The sequence below is a fragment of the Ceratina calcarata genome, unplaced genomic scaffold (genome assembly GCF_001652005.2).
Source record: "Ceratina calcarata isolate Rehan_Ccalc_2016 unplaced genomic scaffold, ASM165200v1 scaffold509, whole genome shotgun sequence".
Taxonomy (NCBI): domain Eukaryota; kingdom Metazoa; phylum Arthropoda; class Insecta; order Hymenoptera; family Apidae; genus Ceratina; species Ceratina calcarata.
Window position 1 is genome coordinate 13614 of NW_017175422.1, and position 20385 is coordinate 33998.

At 36.7% G+C, this 20385-nt stretch overlaps 2 protein-coding genes and 2 long non-coding RNA genes across 6 annotated transcripts; 1 reads left to right on the forward strand and 3 right to left on the reverse strand.

Moving 5' to 3' along the window:
- Positions 1 to 204: 204 nt before the first annotated feature.
- Positions 205 to 4338, reverse strand: LOC108628178 (uncharacterized). Its single transcript, XR_001916770.2, has 3 exons — positions 4183 to 4338; positions 1545 to 1900; positions 205 to 876 (listed from the first exon to the last, which is right to left on the reverse strand). It is a non-coding gene; the product is annotated as an uncharacterized LOC108628178 (long non-coding RNA).
- Positions 4339 to 7234: 2896 nt separating this feature from the next.
- LOC113464741 (uncharacterized) lies at positions 7235 to 8246 on the reverse strand. The gene is made up of 2 exons (XR_003389592.1): positions 7968 to 8246; positions 7235 to 7856 (listed from the first exon to the last, which is right to left on the reverse strand). It is a non-coding gene; the product is annotated as an uncharacterized LOC113464741 (long non-coding RNA).
- A 626-nt stretch (positions 8247 to 8872) lies between these two features.
- LOC108628179 (beta-glucuronidase) lies at positions 8873 to 16484 on the forward strand. Of its 3 annotated transcripts, none has more exons than XM_026816280.1 (11): positions 8873 to 9158; positions 11992 to 12168; positions 12372 to 12470; positions 12598 to 12774; positions 13335 to 13567; positions 14374 to 14653; positions 14756 to 15030; positions 15112 to 15373; positions 15527 to 15715; positions 15862 to 16000; positions 16052 to 16484. In XM_026816280.1, exons 2-11 carry the CDS (start codon positions 12001 to 12003, stop codon positions 16243 to 16245), a joined length of 2016 nt encoding a protein of 671 aa, XP_026672081.1. In that variant the 5' UTR covers positions 8873 to 9158; positions 11992 to 12000; the 3' UTR covers positions 16246 to 16484. The 3 variants fall into 3 exon arrangements, with proteins under 3 accessions (XP_026672081.1, XP_017885418.1, XP_017885419.1); XM_018029929.2 differs by lacking the exon at positions 8873 to 9158 and adding an exon at positions 9630 to 10058; XM_018029930.2 differs by lacking the exon at positions 8873 to 9158 and adding an exon at positions 9641 to 10058 and having other exon boundaries at positions 16064 to 16484.
- Positions 16485 to 16559: 75 nt separating this feature from the next.
- LOC108628180 (zinc finger HIT domain-containing protein 3) lies at positions 16560 to 17519 on the reverse strand. Its single transcript, XM_018029931.2, has 2 exons — positions 17167 to 17519; positions 16560 to 16942 (listed from the first exon to the last, which is right to left on the reverse strand). Exons 1-2 carry the CDS (start codon positions 17235 to 17237, stop codon positions 16624 to 16626), a joined length of 390 nt encoding a protein of 129 aa, XP_017885420.1. The 5' UTR covers positions 17238 to 17519; the 3' UTR covers positions 16560 to 16623.
- Positions 17520 to 20385: the final 2866 nt, after the last annotated feature.

Here is a 20385-nt window from a genome sequence, read left to right on the forward strand (position 1 = left end):
TGGTTTTTTACTTTAACTGAGAAAATGCGTTAATGTATGTTACTGAAAATCGGTTCTATCTCTATTGACCACTCAAACAATTTTCTAATAGATTCTTATCCATTAACAAATAATCGAAATTATCATATTTAATATAATTTCATATAAAAATATGGTTTATCATAAAAATGTGTAATTAATCTTATATCGTCTACTCACCACTTTGTCGTCCGCGTACATGACCGAAGACCGGGGTGTTCCCATAGCCATCACAGTGAACAGCACCATCGGAATCGTGCGAAGCAGTAGAATCATCTTGCGACCACGAATCCTTTCGCAAAACTTGCACAAATAATTTTCTCTCACTTGCACTGGTTTTCACGAAATGCGAAAGAATGAAACTGAGTGCTCGGCCGGAAATACAACGTAGACTCCACTGAGGCACTCGCGTTCGAATCGCGGAAGAAACAAGCGTAAAGGATACCGCGCGAGGAATCCAAGTGAATTCAACGGTACGAGGAAAAAAATGTGGTAAGGCAGCCACTGAATGGACACCAATAGCAGTGACGTCTAATCTAATCAATGAACACGGATGGCAGTGAAGAATCAAGCGAGGCGAACACGCGATTATACGTGTTCTTGGAGGAATCACGGTTTACTCAATGCCACAACTTTTCTTTTCTTTTTTCTTCTCTTCCCGCGAGCTCGATCCCCTTCCTCTTCTTTCACCCTTCCTGACTCGTAAACGTGTCTCACTCTTCTTCCGCTCGCGTTTCCTACGAGCGAATCTACCGACTTTCGTCAACTTGCCGTTACGTCGACGTCGACGACGAATTCCCAGCTCGTCCTTTGCTCCGTGTTGGGACTTCCCAGCTGATACCACGTCCATCCGCCGACCTACGAACAGTATATTAAAACGTTCCGATTGATTTCGACAATCATCGACTCTACAATCCATCACGCATGAAATAATCAAAGCTTAATAAAAAGAAACGTCTACTGTTCGTGTCTTTTGATCATTTATTAGGTCTTGATTTATGTATATTTCATATTTGACGTCAGTAAGTATACTTGACGTATCTCCCTTATTGCGGTTTATGAGAGATCCGTCACGATTCAAAGGAAGACCGTCGCGACAACTTGGAAATTACGCGCGTTCTGCTCCATCTTAAATATTGGTTTCCTCTCGGCATTTTCCTCTTAGAACTAAGCGATACAAATAATTACGACGATTTTCTTGTGTTCGAAACCAATAATAAATGTAAACTGATTTTGTTAAAAATACTTTAGAAAAATGAATTGCGATTTGCTAAAATGCAAGGCTGCGTTAATTCAATAATTTTCATTAAATAAAAGAACACGGAACAAAAGAATAATCATTGTATAAAAAATTCGAATGTCAGGTTCCTAAAATTGGCAAGTTCAAACGACACTCATTTTTCAATGAAATTATGTCGCACGAAAATCGCTTAGACGCATCAATGATAACACAATACGAGACATGAGGATGTGCAACAGGTAGAAATGTAATAAAATGAGAAACAGGCAATAAAAGCTGAACTCACTGTTCAGATCGGCGACCGGTAGGACAGTTGAATGCTCGGGAAGGAAGCATGGTACATTTCTGGTTTCACGCAGCAACGTAAGGACAGCATGTTTCCAGGATGTATCATGATCATCGCCTCTTCTTCGATTCCGGTGTGACTCAGGGACGATGACAGAATTCCGGCTACTTTCGAATACTTCCTGGTGGTCCCCGTGTCCAACGAAGCTTAACGACGCCACTCGTTTCGAATTGACTTTATCCGAGCTCCCAACTCACGATCGTTCGTCTCCCAGCGTTTTCCTCCTTAATCCGCACACTTGGTCTGATTTCACCCGACCAACGATGATTCCATGGATAAGTATTTCAACGATTTACCTGGAATGGAGGATACGCACTTCACAAATCCCATAGAGATGCGACGCTTCGCTGACTGTGACGCGCCACTGAATGGATCACGTGATTGACTCCCGCTTTCTTCACGTTAATTGGTTGATGATAAAAATTAAAATATATTTCATTATATGAAATAATAAAAAATAATAGACCGATTTGTAAATACAACTTTAGAATAAAAAGATATTTTGTATTCACATGTACAATTTTTTATACATATAAGACCTCACATGGACCGTAATAAAAGATATTATTGAAAGTCACGTATTTGTTTACGTAACCGAATATGTAGCTTACAAGTTTTCAAAGCTTTCAAAGCTTCCCTCACGTATCGAATTTGGTTCTAACGTTATCAGAAGATTATTTAATTTAGTCTACAGATGATTATATTTTAATTAATAAAATGTATCAAGAATTCTGTTGATCTTCCGATTTCAGTAAAAGCGAACGATTTTAAGGTTAAACATTATAAGAATTGTCGAAAGATAAAAGATTAATTCCTAATATAAAGGACAAAAGGGCAATACACCTGAATTGAATGAACCAGTGTTATGATTTCATTTCTCTCTGAAACGGTTCTTTGTTTCGTGTACAGTTTCGTAATTTTATCGTTTATCGCGTTGCTCGCTTTCATTCCCCTTCGAGCTCTTATTAAGACAGAGTTAAGTGTTACTTTACCCTAGCTTATCCCACACACGACTAGACGACAATGCATTGTTAGTAACGCGGATAGGTTTTTTTATAAAAACTGAATATATTTACGAATAATACTTGCAATAGTATTCCACATATTCTGTATATTCTAATAGTCATTTCTCGTTTGTAATAAATCGCTGTAACCCGAGCCGATTGAGAATGCACAAGTCAAGCGATTGAAAAATGAAAAACATCTCGAATGAATGCGCCGCTAATGATAATAAACGTTTTGGCCCGATTCAGATTCGTTGATCGGCGCAACAGCCGTGGAATTCGTCCGCAGAGACCGCGGATCAATTCTTTTTCTCTCACTTTCAGACACACATACACATACACACAACTGGCTAAAATTATAAACTCGAGCAAGGCAACGTTTCGTTTTTGTCACGACGCGACGACGACGACGGTGTAATGCTCCGGAAATTCTTTGAAAGATCGCGTAAACATTTGCATTTTTAAATAAACGACATGTGAATATAAAAAATGTATACCTAATTCAATGATTAATAAAATAGTAATTAAAAATGAGCAGTCACATTGATTTGATCTTATTTTAATACAACGTGGTAGCAAATAATTTGTGGGGATAATTTAATTAGTTTAGAGAAAAAAACTAGTCAGTGTATCAACTCTAGGCAAGCAATATAATCGTTGAGAACGATAGAGAGTAGGATAGCGTAAATAGTTCACGGGTATAATTTGCGGTCACATATTAATTAGGATTAATTTCGGACATAATTGCAAACGGAAATGCCTAACATTTAGTCAAAGAATAACAAATTATCGTTCTGCTGCCAGTGGCATGTTAATTATAACATGCTGTGTCAACATACGTTAGTTCAATCTCTAAATGAATAGAAAATGAGTTATTCAAAATTCGTACTTCGTCTTCGAACTGCGAAACGTAGAATCTGACAAAAGCAGTCGGAATAAACAGAGAAACGAAGACGAGGGATGAAAACCGCTGGCAGCGAAGGCGAACAATTTTTTAGTCACCCACCGACCAAGCTGGACTCTGTCACGACATAAAATGGAAGCACGTGTGTGCGTCACAAAGGATAGAGTAATCGTCCCAGTAGCAGGCATTCAAATAAATACATAGCATAAACAAAAGAGGAAAAAAAACACATGTACATACGCGTGGACGTCCCACACGATGGAGAAACCTTTCGTTAACCTAAACAAGTTAATTCATCTCCGTAACGATTTCCGAGCCGCTGTAAAAACCTCTTCTATACGGTTTCAATGGGTATGCATATACGTACACGTAAACACACACTATAGGACGTAGTACTTTCTCACAAACACGAATGACTGAGACACGAAAGGCATGCATACATACGTGATACGGTCGAGTACGTATGTACGATGTACATATGTTGTATAGTAATTAAAAAAAGAGTACAATCAGTCGAAATTCACCGCACTATCACCGTGAACGCGAGCGTGATCGTGAAGACGAGCTTTGTTCTCGATCGGGATTATTTCAATTGAGAAAAATTGGTGTTTATTTCGGAGCGACGAGAGAATGCGGTTTAGATATGACATTAAAAGATGTCGATTCTTACCAGGTAGTCGCGGGAATCGATGATGTTTGTTCACGGTCACGTTAGTCGATCGTTGACAGTCGTAAACCGACGGCAGGCGGTGTTTTCTTTATTTTATTTCGACTTCTTGGCACCGTGAATACGACGCGAACTATTCTCACGCGTACGGTGCGCCGCGTGCCGCGCGACTGACGCTACTTTCCTTTGAGGAGCCACCATAGGGTATCCCCACTCCCCGCCAGAAATGTGCTAGCTCGCCCTTGTTCAACGAGAAACTTTGTTCTTCAGGTCCCAGTGAACGTCCACCGGTAAATGCGTTTATTCTGTGAATGTCATACCCCATCTCATAAATAATGCAACTGAGTTTCGGATTCTAATCCCCCGGGTAGAGACATTATCTACTCTCAGTGAAAGAAGTTGATTTTTTATTTACAGACCCAACACATTCTTTGCATTTCTTTAATCTTTTAGGATTGACAGTAAGAGAATTTTATGCACTCCATGCATTGCATTGATTGCATAATATTGTCCTCGAAATACAAACTTTCCACTTTCGTAATTAATTATTTATATAAACAGGGCTTTGTTTCACTCATGAATGATCATACTATGGGTACTGTCGTTCTAATTTCATTATTGGATTATTGGGTTCTTTTATTTTCATTCTTGAGAACTCATGAGCTTTTAGTTTTACTACTATTTTCGATAAGTACAGTAAAACCTCGAACTTTATTCGAACTTCGTGTATCCGAACCACCTCGCTAAGAGCCTCTGATCTCTCGAACAGAAAACTAGTCAAGTAGGAATAGCAGGTGAGCTATCATCCAAACGGCGTTGTTCGCCGGACTGTTGAGATACTCAGAGTTCCACTGTATTAAAAATGCATGTTTAATAGAATACAAGTGCCTTCATTCATGTACGATACAACGGAAAATATACTGGAATTATCCTATAAATAATGCCAGTTATTCTTGAAATTGCTGCCTCGACGTATTCCGTTAGTGATTAAAATACGAAATTATATTGGCTGTAAGTAGTCAATTTTGGTAATGCTCATTTGTGTAAATAATAGAAGATAATTCGATGAAAAGTTAGCGAGACCTACGGCCGTCGCTACGCGTGTGGGTGTCTCGGGCGTAGAAAGTAGGTGTTTCAGGATTGAACGATGATAACGTTGGTGCCCGTGGGTTAGTGGTCACTCGAAATTACCATTATCTCTCTTTTTTTTTCTATACCCAGCTGCTCATCGAGCATATAAATAGGAAAGGGAGCACTCGAAATATAGTAGGGTATTTTCAGTCAAATGGATCGGGGCTAGTTTGAATGGAGAAAGAGATCGCAGTTTCGAATGTAATAATATGTTCTTGTTTTCAATTTAAGAAATAATTAAGAATTTCGTATCTGACTAAGTTCAAAATTCTAAAATTGGAATAGGTGATAGAAGGATGCTTTAATTTGTAGCGTGGATATGGGCTATCATACTTAATGACCTCGTTGGCTGCACGATATCGCGTAGAAAATGCGGATGGTCAATCTGAACTTCTTGTTTCAAACAGACGTTAATTAAGAAATTATTAATTAAAATAGAAAACCGTATAACGTTATTTTTAATACAATATAATGTCAATACGTACTTACAATAAATCTCTTATGCATGTTTCATTATTTCATTGCACAAAATTTTCTGTCAAATTCTGAATTAATGAAATAGATTTTTACGTAATAGAATCATAAGATTATGAATTATTATCAAATAGATCAATCAATTTATAAGATGCATAGTTATATTATTGAAGAATGTATTTAGTGGAACTGGAGCTAAAAGAGCGTAGCTATGTAACACAGAGACAGTTGTATCAATATCAATATCTGTGAAGAATAACATGGGCCAACGACCAGCCGTTTCCCGCGAGATAAAAGTGCGTTAGGCCAAGAGATACGCGATGAATTCATCCTGCCGAATACGAGTGGGCGTTCTGCCGGAAACGTGGATACCAGAACTACAGCACAAATTCTTCAATATTATTATTCCAATATTATGTAGTAAATATCAACTGTAATGACTGGCAGACATGTGCCGCGACGATCTCGGCACTTCTTGAGAATCTATGATGAATAACTCCTCGCCGGAGTAACGTCTGGTGTCGAGTGGTGCAAAAAATGATTCTTTCATTGAATCCGAGCATCTTGCCATAGAGGAGCGATGCTGTCTAAAATAAAACCCGTCAAGTGCTCGTATCCTTCTAAAAGCTGACCTTCTATGGAAGGATATATTTGAAACTGGAAAAATTAAACCGCTTCATGAACAGAGAATATAAATGGAGGAATGAAATAGATTAATTACAATAAAATATAATATACGATTTATGTTAAAAACGTACCAAAACTGGAAAATCATTTGAGGATCGTCGAAGAAGTTTGATGGATAGAAAAATATAAATAACAATAATACAGATGATTGAATGATACATATATTAATATTTCTCACATTGCACAATTAGAGATGACATGAATGTAACATGATACGATTTGATTAAAATTCAACGGTGACAGTGTAAAAGAATTGTCATTGTGCGTCATGCTTACGTAAAAAAATTGTGAACCGAAATAAAAAAGCGAATAAAAATACTGATATAGAAATATCAAAATGATTCAGAGACAGACGCGGCCCGCCGGAAGTCACTGATTGTTCCAAAGGATGGTGACCTCTGTCTGCGGTGGGTCAATCGCCTTTTTACCAATTAACTCGATCCCCCGGCAGTTGGAAATTAAGCAGCAACGGGCTCCTTGCTGACCCATACCTAACTGCATCGAGAAATAGAATTGCCTCGATTATCGTAACATTCATTAATACATGAACTTATTAACATGTATTGACGTTATCAACACATTAAATTATTGACAGAACAACATACAATTTAAAATACAGAAATTCTAAAGTAGATTGTAGTTCATCGTTTGATGTCGTTTTCAAAGTCCAACTCAGCTCTTATAAACTCTGCTCGAACCCTGATTTGGAATGATCCATAAAATTGATAATTTGGTCAAGGATTGTGAAATAAAAATGCCAACATTCGCTTCCATTTATTTATTAATCAGAATTTAGCCATTTTTACAATACATTACTGGCTCTCGTACTATACTGAGTGTTAGGATTGCTTCCCATAATTTATTAATATCATTATCAGTAACATGGAAATTTTAATCTGGCGTTAAAACCACAAGAAGGGGAAAAATGCATTGATCGATTTTGATAGATCTACTCATATACCTAATCCATGATAGTATCATTAATACTGAAATACCGATTGTTGTAAAAAACTAACAGATTTAGTATGCCCTCTACAATATACAGCTGTGAGTTCGTCATCAAACTGCTAACGATAAAGTCAGCGAAGAGGAAAGACATCGTTCTTTACCACCATATCCACTGATCCATTTGTAAGACCATAAATAATACAATTAAAATATGCAAGGCAACAAGATGAACATAACAGATGAAATAGCAACTATTTTTCTTTCAGACCTACATTCTTGTCGTCAGATTTTACTCAATCATAATAATCGAACGTCACGCGCATATGCGCGTAAACGCTTTGTTAGTCGAGCGGTCAATTTCTCATTTCGTACCTTTGATTCCAAAATTACATTTCTTTATTAGACAGCCTTACGTTGTATTAGGTCGTATTTGTTATCTAAAATTGTATTCAGTAATTATGTATATAATTTACTCAAACGTATACATCTAAAAGTAGGACAGAGTGGATATCGGATAATCGCATCACGCTCATTAGCACATTACTTACGTATGATTACTAGGGGCATGAAGTTAATTCTTACTTCTCACGAAATCATTGGGAACTGAATGTATAAATGCGATCGTGATATTGACCGTTGAATCTCGCAAACAGACGGTGAATAATCAAACGTGAATACCGGCGATCCTCACAATCTTTTTTTCCTTTGCACCTTTCTATCCTCATTTGTAAGCGATCCATTAGCAAGCGGGGCGAAATCGTAGCCCGTAATGAACTGACCGAATTACTATGGTATCTAACGATGAAATCTCGTTACCGTGCCAATACGTGAAAGTTCATTCATTCTAGAACACATCTTTCAGTATCAAACTACATATCACAGGCTTTTCTTATTTCGTTAAGAGAGATTTTCTATTATTTACAATGTCCTGGTTTAAAATTTAGTACGCGAACTAGTTAAAAAATAATTGCTATTATGCAAGTGTCGAAAGAGTATTTAAAAGACATTTTGCAAGGAACATTGCAGAATTTTAATGAGAGATTATGACTCAACCATGATAATTTTCTGACCTGGTACTCCCACAGATTATTTTATTTCACATTTTACTGTTAATTGTAAAATCTTTTTATTCTACGATTATCGAAAAGACTCGAGTTTCATTAAATTTAATAACATATCACAATCAGACTAAAACCTAATTGGACCAGTTATAAATACTTGTAATTTTTTTTTTTATTAAATCGAATATCGTTACTTCCTACATTATTGTATTTTGTCTAATACCCAGAAAAAGTATTAGCCAATTCGACCGCGCACTTATCAACGCTACTTATCATAATTGTACTTCTATTTTTCAGTTCTACAAAAATAATTACTTACGTAAGAGATACTGTGCTAATTGCTATGTTAAGTGAACTAAACTGAGTACGTAAAGTTAAAACCAAAAAATGGAAGTGCAAATTTAAGTAACTGAGTTCTAAAAATTCTGTCAAAACGCATCTTTATAAAAAATCTTATCTCGTATCAACGGTAGCATTAAAGGAACGTACTGTAGGTAAACTGTGGCTTCGAAAGCATATGCACGCGAGGAATTCAAACAGCGTCATCGCGATAACGCAATCTTGAAGTAACGCGGTGCGTAAAAGCCGAATACTGAAAGCGGACAAGTCCGGAAAACCAACATTACAAGTGTCAACGAGCTAATCTCTTTCTTTCTTTATACGGAATACTAATTTAAGGTACGCGCAAAGGTGAATCACCTGCAGCTGGCTCGTCGCCTCGTTCTGAACAAGACTTAATTTTCTTGAAACAATTGCTGTCGCGTATCGTGAATAATTAGTGAATTGCGGAGTTGTACACGACATTTAGCGGTATGAATTTAAAGAATTATTTTATTGTGACGTACAAACAACTTATTATAAATTTCTATACATATTCTATGTATGCTATATTTTTTCTGCACATTCCATATAGAAGGATTTGTTTAGGGATGGTCTATATTAAATTTATAAGAAACCTCCCTCAATTGACATTAAAATATCTTATACTCGACTGCAGTAATACTATTGCTTATCGTTTGCCATAATAATGACATAAGTCTATTATCACGTTAGGACAAGATTATTATATCTTATTAAATTGAAATATTACTTCAACGATTATGTATAAATACAAAGATTCGTTACATGATATGAAATCAGAATAAAGTGAGAAAAGATTCTGAATCGGATTTTCCCGTAAACCCTTTATCAGGATCGGTGAATCAGAAGGCCGCGAAGGGATCGGTGGATTCGCGGACACCTAGTATATAAGAGCAGACCAGTTGGCTGGCAAGGCACAGTCCGATGGGATAGGCATGGCATAACCGAACCACCGATCCTCCGGTCTAGTGGCGTGTAAGATCTCGATAGAAGAGAACGTGCCAAGTCCCAGCGACGACGCGACGCGACAGTGTACAATGTTACGTTAACCGGGTCTGAGAAAAATTTAACAACCGAAAAATAAATTCCGGGAACCGTCGTGAAGTTTTCACCTTCGCCCTCGCCTGAAGATAAGCGGTACCGAACCGGAAAATCGTTACCTGCCAGTTATGAGATAACTTGGTAGTATATAGTTTTGAATACGAAAACTACGCAAAGGTAAGTATCCTAAATTTAGAAAGCAATCGAAGTACCCTTACTCGAATTATTTATCTTCACATTTAATTCCTTTAAATGAGCAGTTTTAGGAGTTGGAAACTATTTTTTTACATTTTAATGCTTGTACAATATTTATGTAAATTATTCTCATAATTGAGAATATGTGCAATTCGATTGACGTTTGAACTTGAAATGCTGCGAGGCTGAATGAACATCTACACTTTCAACGAATTTCATGAATGAAAACTACTAACAATTGACTCTCTTAATCCATCGACTGTCATTATCTTAATTTCGGATCAAGCTTATTTAACTTCTCCACTTTTCTGTGATCAATTGTCTTAGTTTGTTGACTCTGTCGTTATCCCACTCTCGGGATGCCGTCATTTTATCAGTTCGTTACATTTATGTACGATCACAAATAGGATTTCGTACAAAAATTTGTTTCAGGATACACTCAGTATGTAATATTTTATTGAGAATTTGTTACGGAAATCTTAATTAGAAGAAATCGAGATATTTCATTAAAAGTTTTAGTACTACATTTTACTGTTGATCGTGTCTATTAACTTATTCTAGATTTCTTCATCTCTTTATCAAAACGTGATACGAAACATATGTTATTTACAAAATAAAACGCGATAACCGATACTATTCAGCAGTCGTGTTTTTGCACGATTTTATCAATCCGAGCATTGACGCTAGGATCGTTCAACAACTAGTATATACTATTTCAAGTATATTTCGTTTCTGCAAAAGGACGCACTTGTATCTTTATAATACCTTTTATACAATTTAAAAAATTCCGTGAAATAATATGATGTTAATTAAGAATTCAAATGAAATTCTAATTTAGAATTAACATAGAATTATAATTTCGAATCAGAACAAGATAGTAGTCATGATAACATTTCCTATTTCCGGGTTTATAATATTTTTAGAATTAAAAATTGATTAATCAATCATGACTTAATTAAAGCTTGACGTATATTAAGTAACCGATCAGAAATGAAAGGGGGTAAAAGATTTGTACGAATTCCCAGATCGTTTGCATGCTATACAGTGTTATTGATACTACTCGCGAGAATGCCATTCCCATCAGTGTAGATAGCAGCAATTGTTAAATTCTCGCGGTGTCTATTCAAAGAATTAGGGACACAGCGGTGACTGTATGCACGTATGTACATACCTACGTACTTCCATGTGCGACACGGGGAAACGATTTGATGGTTTGGGAAGGGAAGTCTGCTCTCGTAGGAGGGCACCGTGCCAGGAAGCCGATATTGCTGTGAACGAGTCCCTACGGCACCTATACACCCGCTGCACCTCCTTTCTATTCGATTAATGAGACACCTTGTATATCTTTGGCTACTTCATCAAATCCACCCGGAGCGTCTTATACAAATCGATATGTGTATACACATTCCTTAAATTACAATAAGGAAAATAACCCTGTGCCTTCAATTATTCCATGAGTCTCAAGATATAATTCTATGATTCCTAATACGCTAAATTCTTTGAAACAAAATTATTTGATTGTTTTATCGCATACTTGGAATTAATTAAAAGATAAAGGTAAAAATGTTTATTGAATTGAGATTGTATTTACTGATGTCGTAAGTGATTAAAAAGTTATAAAGTACACAATATCTGTCATCGACATGTTTACCTGGAGATATGAAAACATGATTTGCTACCATTGCTCAAAGCTTAAAAGCAAGACAGACAATAATGAACATGGTCAGTCGTCTCGTGTCCTGCACTTGATAAATCGAATGTGAATTGTTCAAGTAATTAATTTAAATTGGATACATATTTTGATTTTTCAAGACTACGATTTAATATGTCTTTTAAGTGATAATTAAAGTAAAATTAATTTGCTCTCTGTGCATGTAACTCTTACGTACTGTAATTGAAAACAATTTGTTTTCAGTCATCGAGAATGTGGTATTTAGGCTTTTTTCTGATCGGTGCGGTGATGGCCGGAGAATCTGGTCCGGAGATCGACTACCCTGAATTTCCGATACATTACTCTCCTCTGCCCCAAGAAGAAGGACCCCCGAGTCCACTCCCTGGTATGCTCTACCCACGGGAAAGTGAATCGCGGGAGGTAGTTATTTGTCAATTCTTGTTATCCTTATATTTATTATCAATACAAACAATTCGTATTACACGATTAACTGCTTCACATCTTTACTTTTATTAAAATCGAATTATGCAAAGAAGTTTTAATTGATATAACAGCTGACTGCACTCCAAGATCGATATATTAATCATAAAAATTGTTTAGTGATACGTCAATTTCATGTTAAGGTGAAATCTTTAGACGGTATGTGGGACTTCATCATTTCCCCATCGGATGACACGTTATTAGGCTATAAGCAAGCATGGTTTGCCAACGAATTGTCAAAGGTATAGTGTATCTAATTATATAACTACAATATCTGAAATAAACTTCGATTATCAAATTATTTAATTATTATAATTTCTAATTAATTAATAGTAAAATAATGTAGCGAAACTTATATATTTGATGCAGGTAGGAAATGTGATGCAAATGCCTGTTCCTTCGTCGTACAACGATATCACAACATCCAGGGAACTGAGAGATCATATAGGGGCTGTTTGGTACCAGCGTACCTTTTTTGTGCCGACATCGTGGCGAGACCAAAGAGTCTTTGTCAGGTTCGGTTCTGTAAATTATCTCGCGCAGGTGGTAAGTCTTTTAAGTTCAATATTCTCTCTTGTATTGAAATATACATTCAGTTCTTGATATTTTATTGCAATTCCTATATTTTGTGTAAATTCAATATTTATATAAATAGTAATAATAAAATCTACAGTTTATTCAATAATTTATGATATCTTACGAAGAAATCAAGTGTCATTCGTTTGAAATTATTACCATGTGATTAATGTGATAAACAAATCCTTGCAGAGATTGGATTTATATCAGTTTATCACCCAGTAGATCTATGAAATGTTTTAAAATATACCAATGATATGAGTCATTTAGTTATTAGATTCTCGAATGACAGTGCCATTACATTAATTTTATAGGAGTTATATCTTGTTGTATAACTGGATCAAACTCGTATACTTCAAGGAAACGAGTCGTAATGTTCACTATGTTTCGCGTGTTTGCAATCATATTTAATTAATTGACCAGTATTAAATTAACTGAAGAATATTAACATTACTAATTTAGTACCTACTTTATTTCATGGGATAATAAATATTGAAAGCACGATCCAGTTTATTCTGTTTACGTTCTAGTGGGTAAACGGAGGATTGGTTACGAATCATGAAATGGGTCATCTCCCATTTGAAGCTGAGATCTCTTCGTATTTGGTTTACGACGGTAAAAATCGTATTACAGTCGCGGTGGATAATACCCTCCTTCAGACGAGCGTGCCACAAGGGAAAATTGTCGATACCGCCGCCGACAATGGAACCGTCCACGTGCAGACTTACACTTTTGATTTCTTCAATTACGCCGGCATACATAGGTAAGTAAACGCGCGATCATTCCGCAATCAGTAAATCCTGTAGAATCAATTTTTAGAAAAACTGTAATTTTCTGTATCGAGCGATTCAAATAAGAGTCATGTAGATAAATGACAAATTCATCTATAGAATATTTTCTTTTTATCAAGAATTCTTTGGAATCTTTGATTTTTCCAAGGCCTCGCTTTCAAGATCATCGACATTTCTCGCGCATTCACATACACTTTTTAGACATTAAGTCAAATTCCACGACTTTCAATACTGTAGCCTTGAATGAGAAAACAGTAAACGACGTAACGAAGATGTTGAAACGTACGTGTTAAATAAAACATTATACCCGTGATTAACGTGGACAGTGGTAATAAAAATTGAATTACATACAACTGGAATTCAGATAACATTTCGTGGACAGAACGATAGTATTGTTGAACAAAAGAGACAATAGCACGTTATCGCATCATCCTATTTGTTAGCTTTTTAGAAAATTCTCACTGAGCCGCAGAAATGTTTCGTGATAGCAACTGATTATTAGCGGCGATATTCGTAACAAAAGCAGAACAATTCAGCGCAGAACAATTTATGTGCGGTGGGTAGAATGAAAAGGATGTAGGTAAAAGTAGCATACTGGCTTTCTACGTCAATCGTATAACAACAGTTTTTAGATAACTCCCATACAATTGATTTCTAACAAATTATCAGTTGAATATCAAAAATCGATTAAAAATAAAAAAGCCTCATGTACCCTTCAAACAGTTGTGTTTCTTATGAATACATAAATGAATGATTTCTAATCTATTCGAAATTACAGGCCTGTTTTATTGCATACAAAGCCTAGAGTGTACATTAAAGATATCACTGTAAAAACGGGATTGATCGGCGATATTGGCATAGTAAAGTACATAATCGAACCAGCCGGGTTGCACGAGCGAGAAATTCCTATCTGCAAAGTGAACCTACTCGATGCCGAAGACGGTTTAGCTGTAAAAGAGCCAGTTTATGGAATTTCCGGTACGCTGAAGGTACCGTCGCCTAATCTATGGTGGCCTATTGGTATGCATTCGAAACAGGGATACCTTTACACCTTGGAGGTACGCTGTTTCCTTTGCTATTATATCCTTACACGTAACTGTGCACAATTATTTTATCTAAAATCTAAAACGTGGCATTAGTAATTACGTTACGATTCGAAGGTTTCGTTGTCCGTGGCAAATGACAGCAAAGTGGACGTGTACAGGCTTCCGATCGGTATAAGAACGTTGACATGGACAAACACGAGTTTGCTACTTAACAATAGATCCTTGTATCTGCGGGGATTCGGCAGGCACGAAGATTCGATCATCAGAGGACGCGGTTTAGATTTGGTCACCGTCGCTAGGGACCATGAACTGTTACGATGGGTCGGTGCGAACGCCTACAGAACTAGCCACTATCCATACAGCGACGAAGTACTTGATCTAGCTGATCGGTAAACAATCACTAATATTATTATTTTATGTTATTCCATCGAATTTCGTTCGATCGAGTTACACTGTTTCATTCTCCACAGATTAGGCTTCCTCATCATTAACGAGTGCCCATCAGTGGACACTGAGAACTTTTCGGCAGCTCTTCTTTCTCGTCATAAGGAGTCGTTATCGGAGCTCATAAGGCGAGACAAGAACAGACCCTCTGTAATCATGTGGTCCATCGCTAATGAACCGAGAACGCAACTTCCGAAAGCCGATATTTATTTTGAACAGATCGTTCATCATACGAAGACGCTCGATCCTACCAGACCAGTCACTATCGCTATGGCTCGAGCAGTGCAGGTCAATAATTAAAATTATTCTTTTGGATATGAACAGGTCAATACTTTATTACAGGGAATACGCAAATTAAAAATAATTTTTTTAATACATTAAGTGAAAAAGGGAGTGTAAAATTGTAACAGTTATTTATTGAGTTAAATGATTTGCTAACAGGAAGATAAAGTTGGCGAATATCTCGATGTTATCAGCTTTAATCGTTACAATGCCTGGTACACGAATCCAGGGAGGGTCGATATGGTAACGAGCAGAGTTATTGCGGAGGCCGAAGCGTGGCATAAAAAATACAACAAACCTGTGCTTATGTCCGAGTACGGTGCCGATACCATGCCCGGATTGCACGAGGTAAATTATCCTGTCCACGAGTCAAAAGCAATTAAGTTTTCTGATTGAAAATACTTGCACATAATACGTGCACAGTTTACGATCCTAGTTAAAAAATATTGTTTATATTATTTCTAAAAGTGTCGTATAAAATTGTTGCACTTTAGCTTCCTGAGTATGTGTGGAGCGAAGAATATCAGAAGGAAATACTGTCTCAACATTTTAAAGCCTTTGATCAATTAAGGAACAAGGGATTTTTCATTGGCGAATTTATTTGGAATTTCGCTGATTTTCGAACAGCTCAAAGTAAGGAAGAAATGAACGAAACATTTTATTAAGGAATCTAAAAAATAATAGCTTCTTTTCTAGCATTCATCAGAGTAGGTGGCAATAAGAAGGGAATATTCACAAGAGACAGGCAACCGAAAATGGCAGCTTTCCATGTTCGAAAAAGGTATCATTCCCTCCAGAAGGAATTGGATGGAACAGAATTACCGGACGATCTCGAAAACTATGTGTCACCTCATTACGCCGCCGACACGAGATTCTAACGTTCGTCTTTCTAATTTTTGTTAACCAATTTTAAAGCAGGACTATTTTATTGTTCAAACTATACACGGACCTTTGTAAGAAGCCGATTCGGTTATTTTCTCTCTTTTAGATGTTCTTATGAAAAAATCATGTCTATGTCAAAATATTAATGCGTTTTATACAAATGTACCTCAGTTATTGTAAATGTACTTTTATATTTGATTATTACAAGAAATATAACAAATTTTTAATAAGAACATCTTTTCTCGTTTCCTTTCGGTAACAATTTTTAATAGGAGAGAAAAGGGAAAAATAGAGTCGACAGAAAAAGGTATGAAAATGTAGAAATACTTTATTATAATTGTCTTACATGTTTAAATAAAAATAAAAATGATCATTTATTGAGATTCGACAACTTTTAAACACGCATCTGCCATTTCAACAAATATTGGCTCGGTCATAGCTGAAGCAATCGCTTTCGTTGGATTTTTGTCAGCTAAAATTCCACGCATAATATTTCGCACATGTGGATTTTTTAAACAATCTTTCAAATCTTCACTATCACGTAACTGTCTTAGTTTCTCAATTGGAACTGTGTCCTCTGTTGGAAAGTCATATTTCACAGCACCTTTTACGTCTTCTATGGCATTCTTCTCCTGAGGTTTTGACAACTCACAATTCTTCGTTTTATGACTTTTACAACAATCTATCGAACAGCTGATTCATACAAAAGTACACATAAATTTTACTGCTCTTACATAAAGCTTCGAAAAGTAATAAATTCTGTTTTATCTCTACACATTATTATTTAACATAAATAATTGTTGTAATCCATTTTTTTATTAATGACAATATAATAGCTGTTTCTGAAGATTGTCAAGTATCAACATTCATAAATATTTTGAACATAATCTAGAAAACATAACCTCTAACATACTTACTACGGTTCTTTGCATACAGGACATTTATAAGAACTCTCTTCTTTTCCACATACACAGCAGACTTTTCCCATTGTTAAATGTTGCACTGATAACTTTTTAAGTTAAGCAATAACCAAACTACTACTTACACTCTTTAACCCTCCGTCGGCCGAGCTGAATGAAAATTAAAAGCCGACTTCGTCTCTCGATTCGAGTCGAAGTCTCGAAGCGATAACCTCGAAGTTCGATTCGAAGTCTCGAAATAATGCGGAATGGTAAGTAGTCGGAGAGTTAAAGCACGCGACCAAGTCTGACTGGTACGTCTGACTACGAACTACACGTCGCTGGATCTACTGTGTCATCTATCGATGCTGGTTCTACACTGCAGTTTCGTAAAATTCTTATTCACACTTTCAATATCTATCTTATCTTTATTGGGTATATTAGAACAAGGAATTTATTTATTGGAAATATGAATTCCACATTTGAGACTACAACTTGAAATATTTTCGCGTAGTATAGACCTTCTTATTCTTGTAATTAGACCATCAATGCAATCTACTAATTAATTATTTCTTCACTTGTATCACAAGGAAATAAATCATATATTTAAAATAGACTACAATTAGGAATTATTTCGTTCCATCAGGTAATAAAATATAATTTAATGAAATTCTATCGTTCAATATTTGCTGTTCACACGCGTTTTGTCATACTCTTGTCTGTTATGCTAATCTTCGTCGAAATTAAATTCTAAACATGATTCGTGACTATTTTCACGAAGAAAAGTCAGGACGAAGCGTATTATTTACGATGCCGTTACAGATGAGCAATTTGCTTCACATACAATAGCATAATAATGTTTCGCCTACAATGTAAATACATTATCGCGTATCACGTACGTAAAAATTGCATATGTGCATAAGAAGTGTTTTCTTCAAACGTAACAGACCTAGATCCTGTAGAATATCTTACATTTCATTTGAATAATTTATCAGTTTCTTCTACGTCTCTTGCAAAATTATTTCGTTTCATTATCTTACATATAACTATCTAAAACTTGGACATCCTGTGAGTACTACGTTTATAATTAATTTAATTTAATTACATTAATTCTATTTGTTATCCAATTTATTTTTATTGTTTTCTTCAAGTATAAGCAATCGTAATAAAAATATTTTACCAAATAATCAATTATTTTATCTTGATATACATTCAATTTATTTTATTTATATTTTCGTCACACGATTTATACCTTTTGGGAGTGACTCGTCCTTGTTTCGTTTCGAGCAAGGAGTCCTAATTGCGAGCGTGAAATTTCGCGATTCCACTCCATACCGCAGCGCAACAAACTAATGCGAATGGGACTTTCTTCCTCGCGTGTCTTGGCATTACTCGTGCCAAGGTCATTGATTCCTCCGGTAGTTCCGGCTTAGTTTCTGGGCCAGGTTAACCGACCTAGCAGTGCTACCAACGCGTCGACCGGAATACCATCGCCGACAGCAACCGTGACGTTGACACGACACATCTTGATACGTACACGAGGTACGAGTTCTCCGGCAACCGGACAAACGACACGACCGGACACAATCGAACTGATAACGAGATCCCGCAATTCTCGGCCCGTTCGCCACTCTACACCTACGTACATAACAAATTTTTATCTCACTTTATTTCCATCCGCACAGAAATCCAATTACTTCCTTTATAACATTGAGTTACCTAATTATAGAACAATTAATCTGAATAGAGAAATTAATTAAATCGATCCTCATATTACACCCTGCAACCGAATTCAAAACTCAATGACGATCTAAGAATTTTAGCACTTTGGTAACCAGACATCCTACTTATGTGAAAATCAGTGGAAGAAAAACTTGCACCTGTATCTGTTTGTATCCTGTGAAACTTATTAAACTTTAATCAATAAATAATTATAAAACCAGCAACGAAGTTAATTAACATTTGAATCAATCCTTTCAATTATCCTATTTCGATTTCCCATTGCGTTTCCTCTCTTAAGGTTCTCCTTTTGTTATTCAAATATACGTTTTTTGTTGAAATGATGAACCGTAGATTTTAATTGGGAACGATGCCGCTGACGGTTTGTTTGAATGACGTCAGACGCGGTACAAAGTCAGATGACGAGACACAACGATGATCGCGTACGATGACGTTGGCAGGGCAAGGTGAGGCAAGCTGAGCCAAGGCAAGGCAGCGGAGCGGACTCGCGAGGAGGAAGGAACAGCAGGAATTCTTGTTTCGTCGGCTTCTGGTTGGCCAGTTCTTTCCAGCGCTTCAGAACGTCGAGTTCGCGGGCTCGCGTACCGCTCGCGTACTTCCTTCCTCTCTTCGTAGATCGAAAAGACACGACAGTGGCCCACTAGCTAGTTTCGGTTTCACGAAATTCCGGATTAACAGTTCTCGACGATCTGTGTGCTATTCTAGAGACAGTTTCTCAGTGTCATCTCGATCGATTCCGGCTCTCATCTCAGCGTACTAAATATTCATGTGTTATTTTTAAAAGTTGTTCCAAAGAAATAATTGTTGCTACCGGTCGGTATGACAATTGTAAGGATCACGCGGCTAATTTTCTATGCTACTGAGATAAGTATATTAGATGACTCTCATACGATTAACCAATTAATTATCGCCTGCCTCGCGAGCAATTTATGCAACATGCTATAAAGATAAGATATTTCTCTGAGTATCCTCGCCAGGATAAGCTATTTATAACGCGTTGTTACGCATTCGACGTACGTGCAAAGATATTGACTCGAACGATCCGTCACATAATTTTTTATGAGACATATAAAAATTATGTTATAAATGAAACGACCGAGGTGAATCGCGGGATAAGTGCACAAGTGTGTCCACCAATTTACCGGACTTATTATCGCGGCGCGCCAGATTTGGCAAAGAACACTTGTTTCAATAACGCGCACGTCACTCGGTAATTCTAATTTTTACGCTGACGTTATTTAATGCCGTCTCGTGCACCGTCTGTTTTTTCCGCGTAAACTATCTGCCTCGAAGCCAGCTCGAGCATCATCGCCGCGATTCGATCGGTAACGGCGTGTGAGAATAAGTGACTATGTACTCGAATACTCGTGGCACAGAAATATGTACAATATCGCAGCGTAATCGAAATTCGTGCCAGTTCCTTCTGTCGACACGTTCTACTTCGGCTCGTCCACATCCTTCCTGTATCCGGGCCTACGAAAGTCGATTATTCACTAT

Bases quoted from the DNA above. Each gene is read 5' to 3' on its own strand.
- LOC108628179 (XM_026816280.1), top strand. From the start codon at position 12,001: ATGTGGTATTTAGGCTTTTTTCTGATCGGTGCGGTGATGGCCGGAGAA. The intron at 12,775-13,334 runs GTAAGTCTTTTA...TTTACGTTCTAG, and splicing joins TAAATTATCTCGCGCAGGTG to TGGGTAAACGGAGGATTGGT. The intron at 15,374-15,526 runs GTCAATAATTAA...ATTTGCTAACAG, and splicing joins CTATGGCTCGAGCAGTGCAG to GAAGATAAAGTTGGCGAATA.
- LOC108628180 (XM_018029931.2), bottom strand. From the start codon at position 17,237: ATGGGAAAAGTCTGCTGTGTATGTGGAAAAGAAGAGAGTTCTTATAAA. The intron at 16,943-17,166 runs GTAAGTATGTTA...TGTATGAATCAG, and splicing joins CCTGTATGCAAAGAACCGTA to CTGTTCGATAGATTGTTGTA.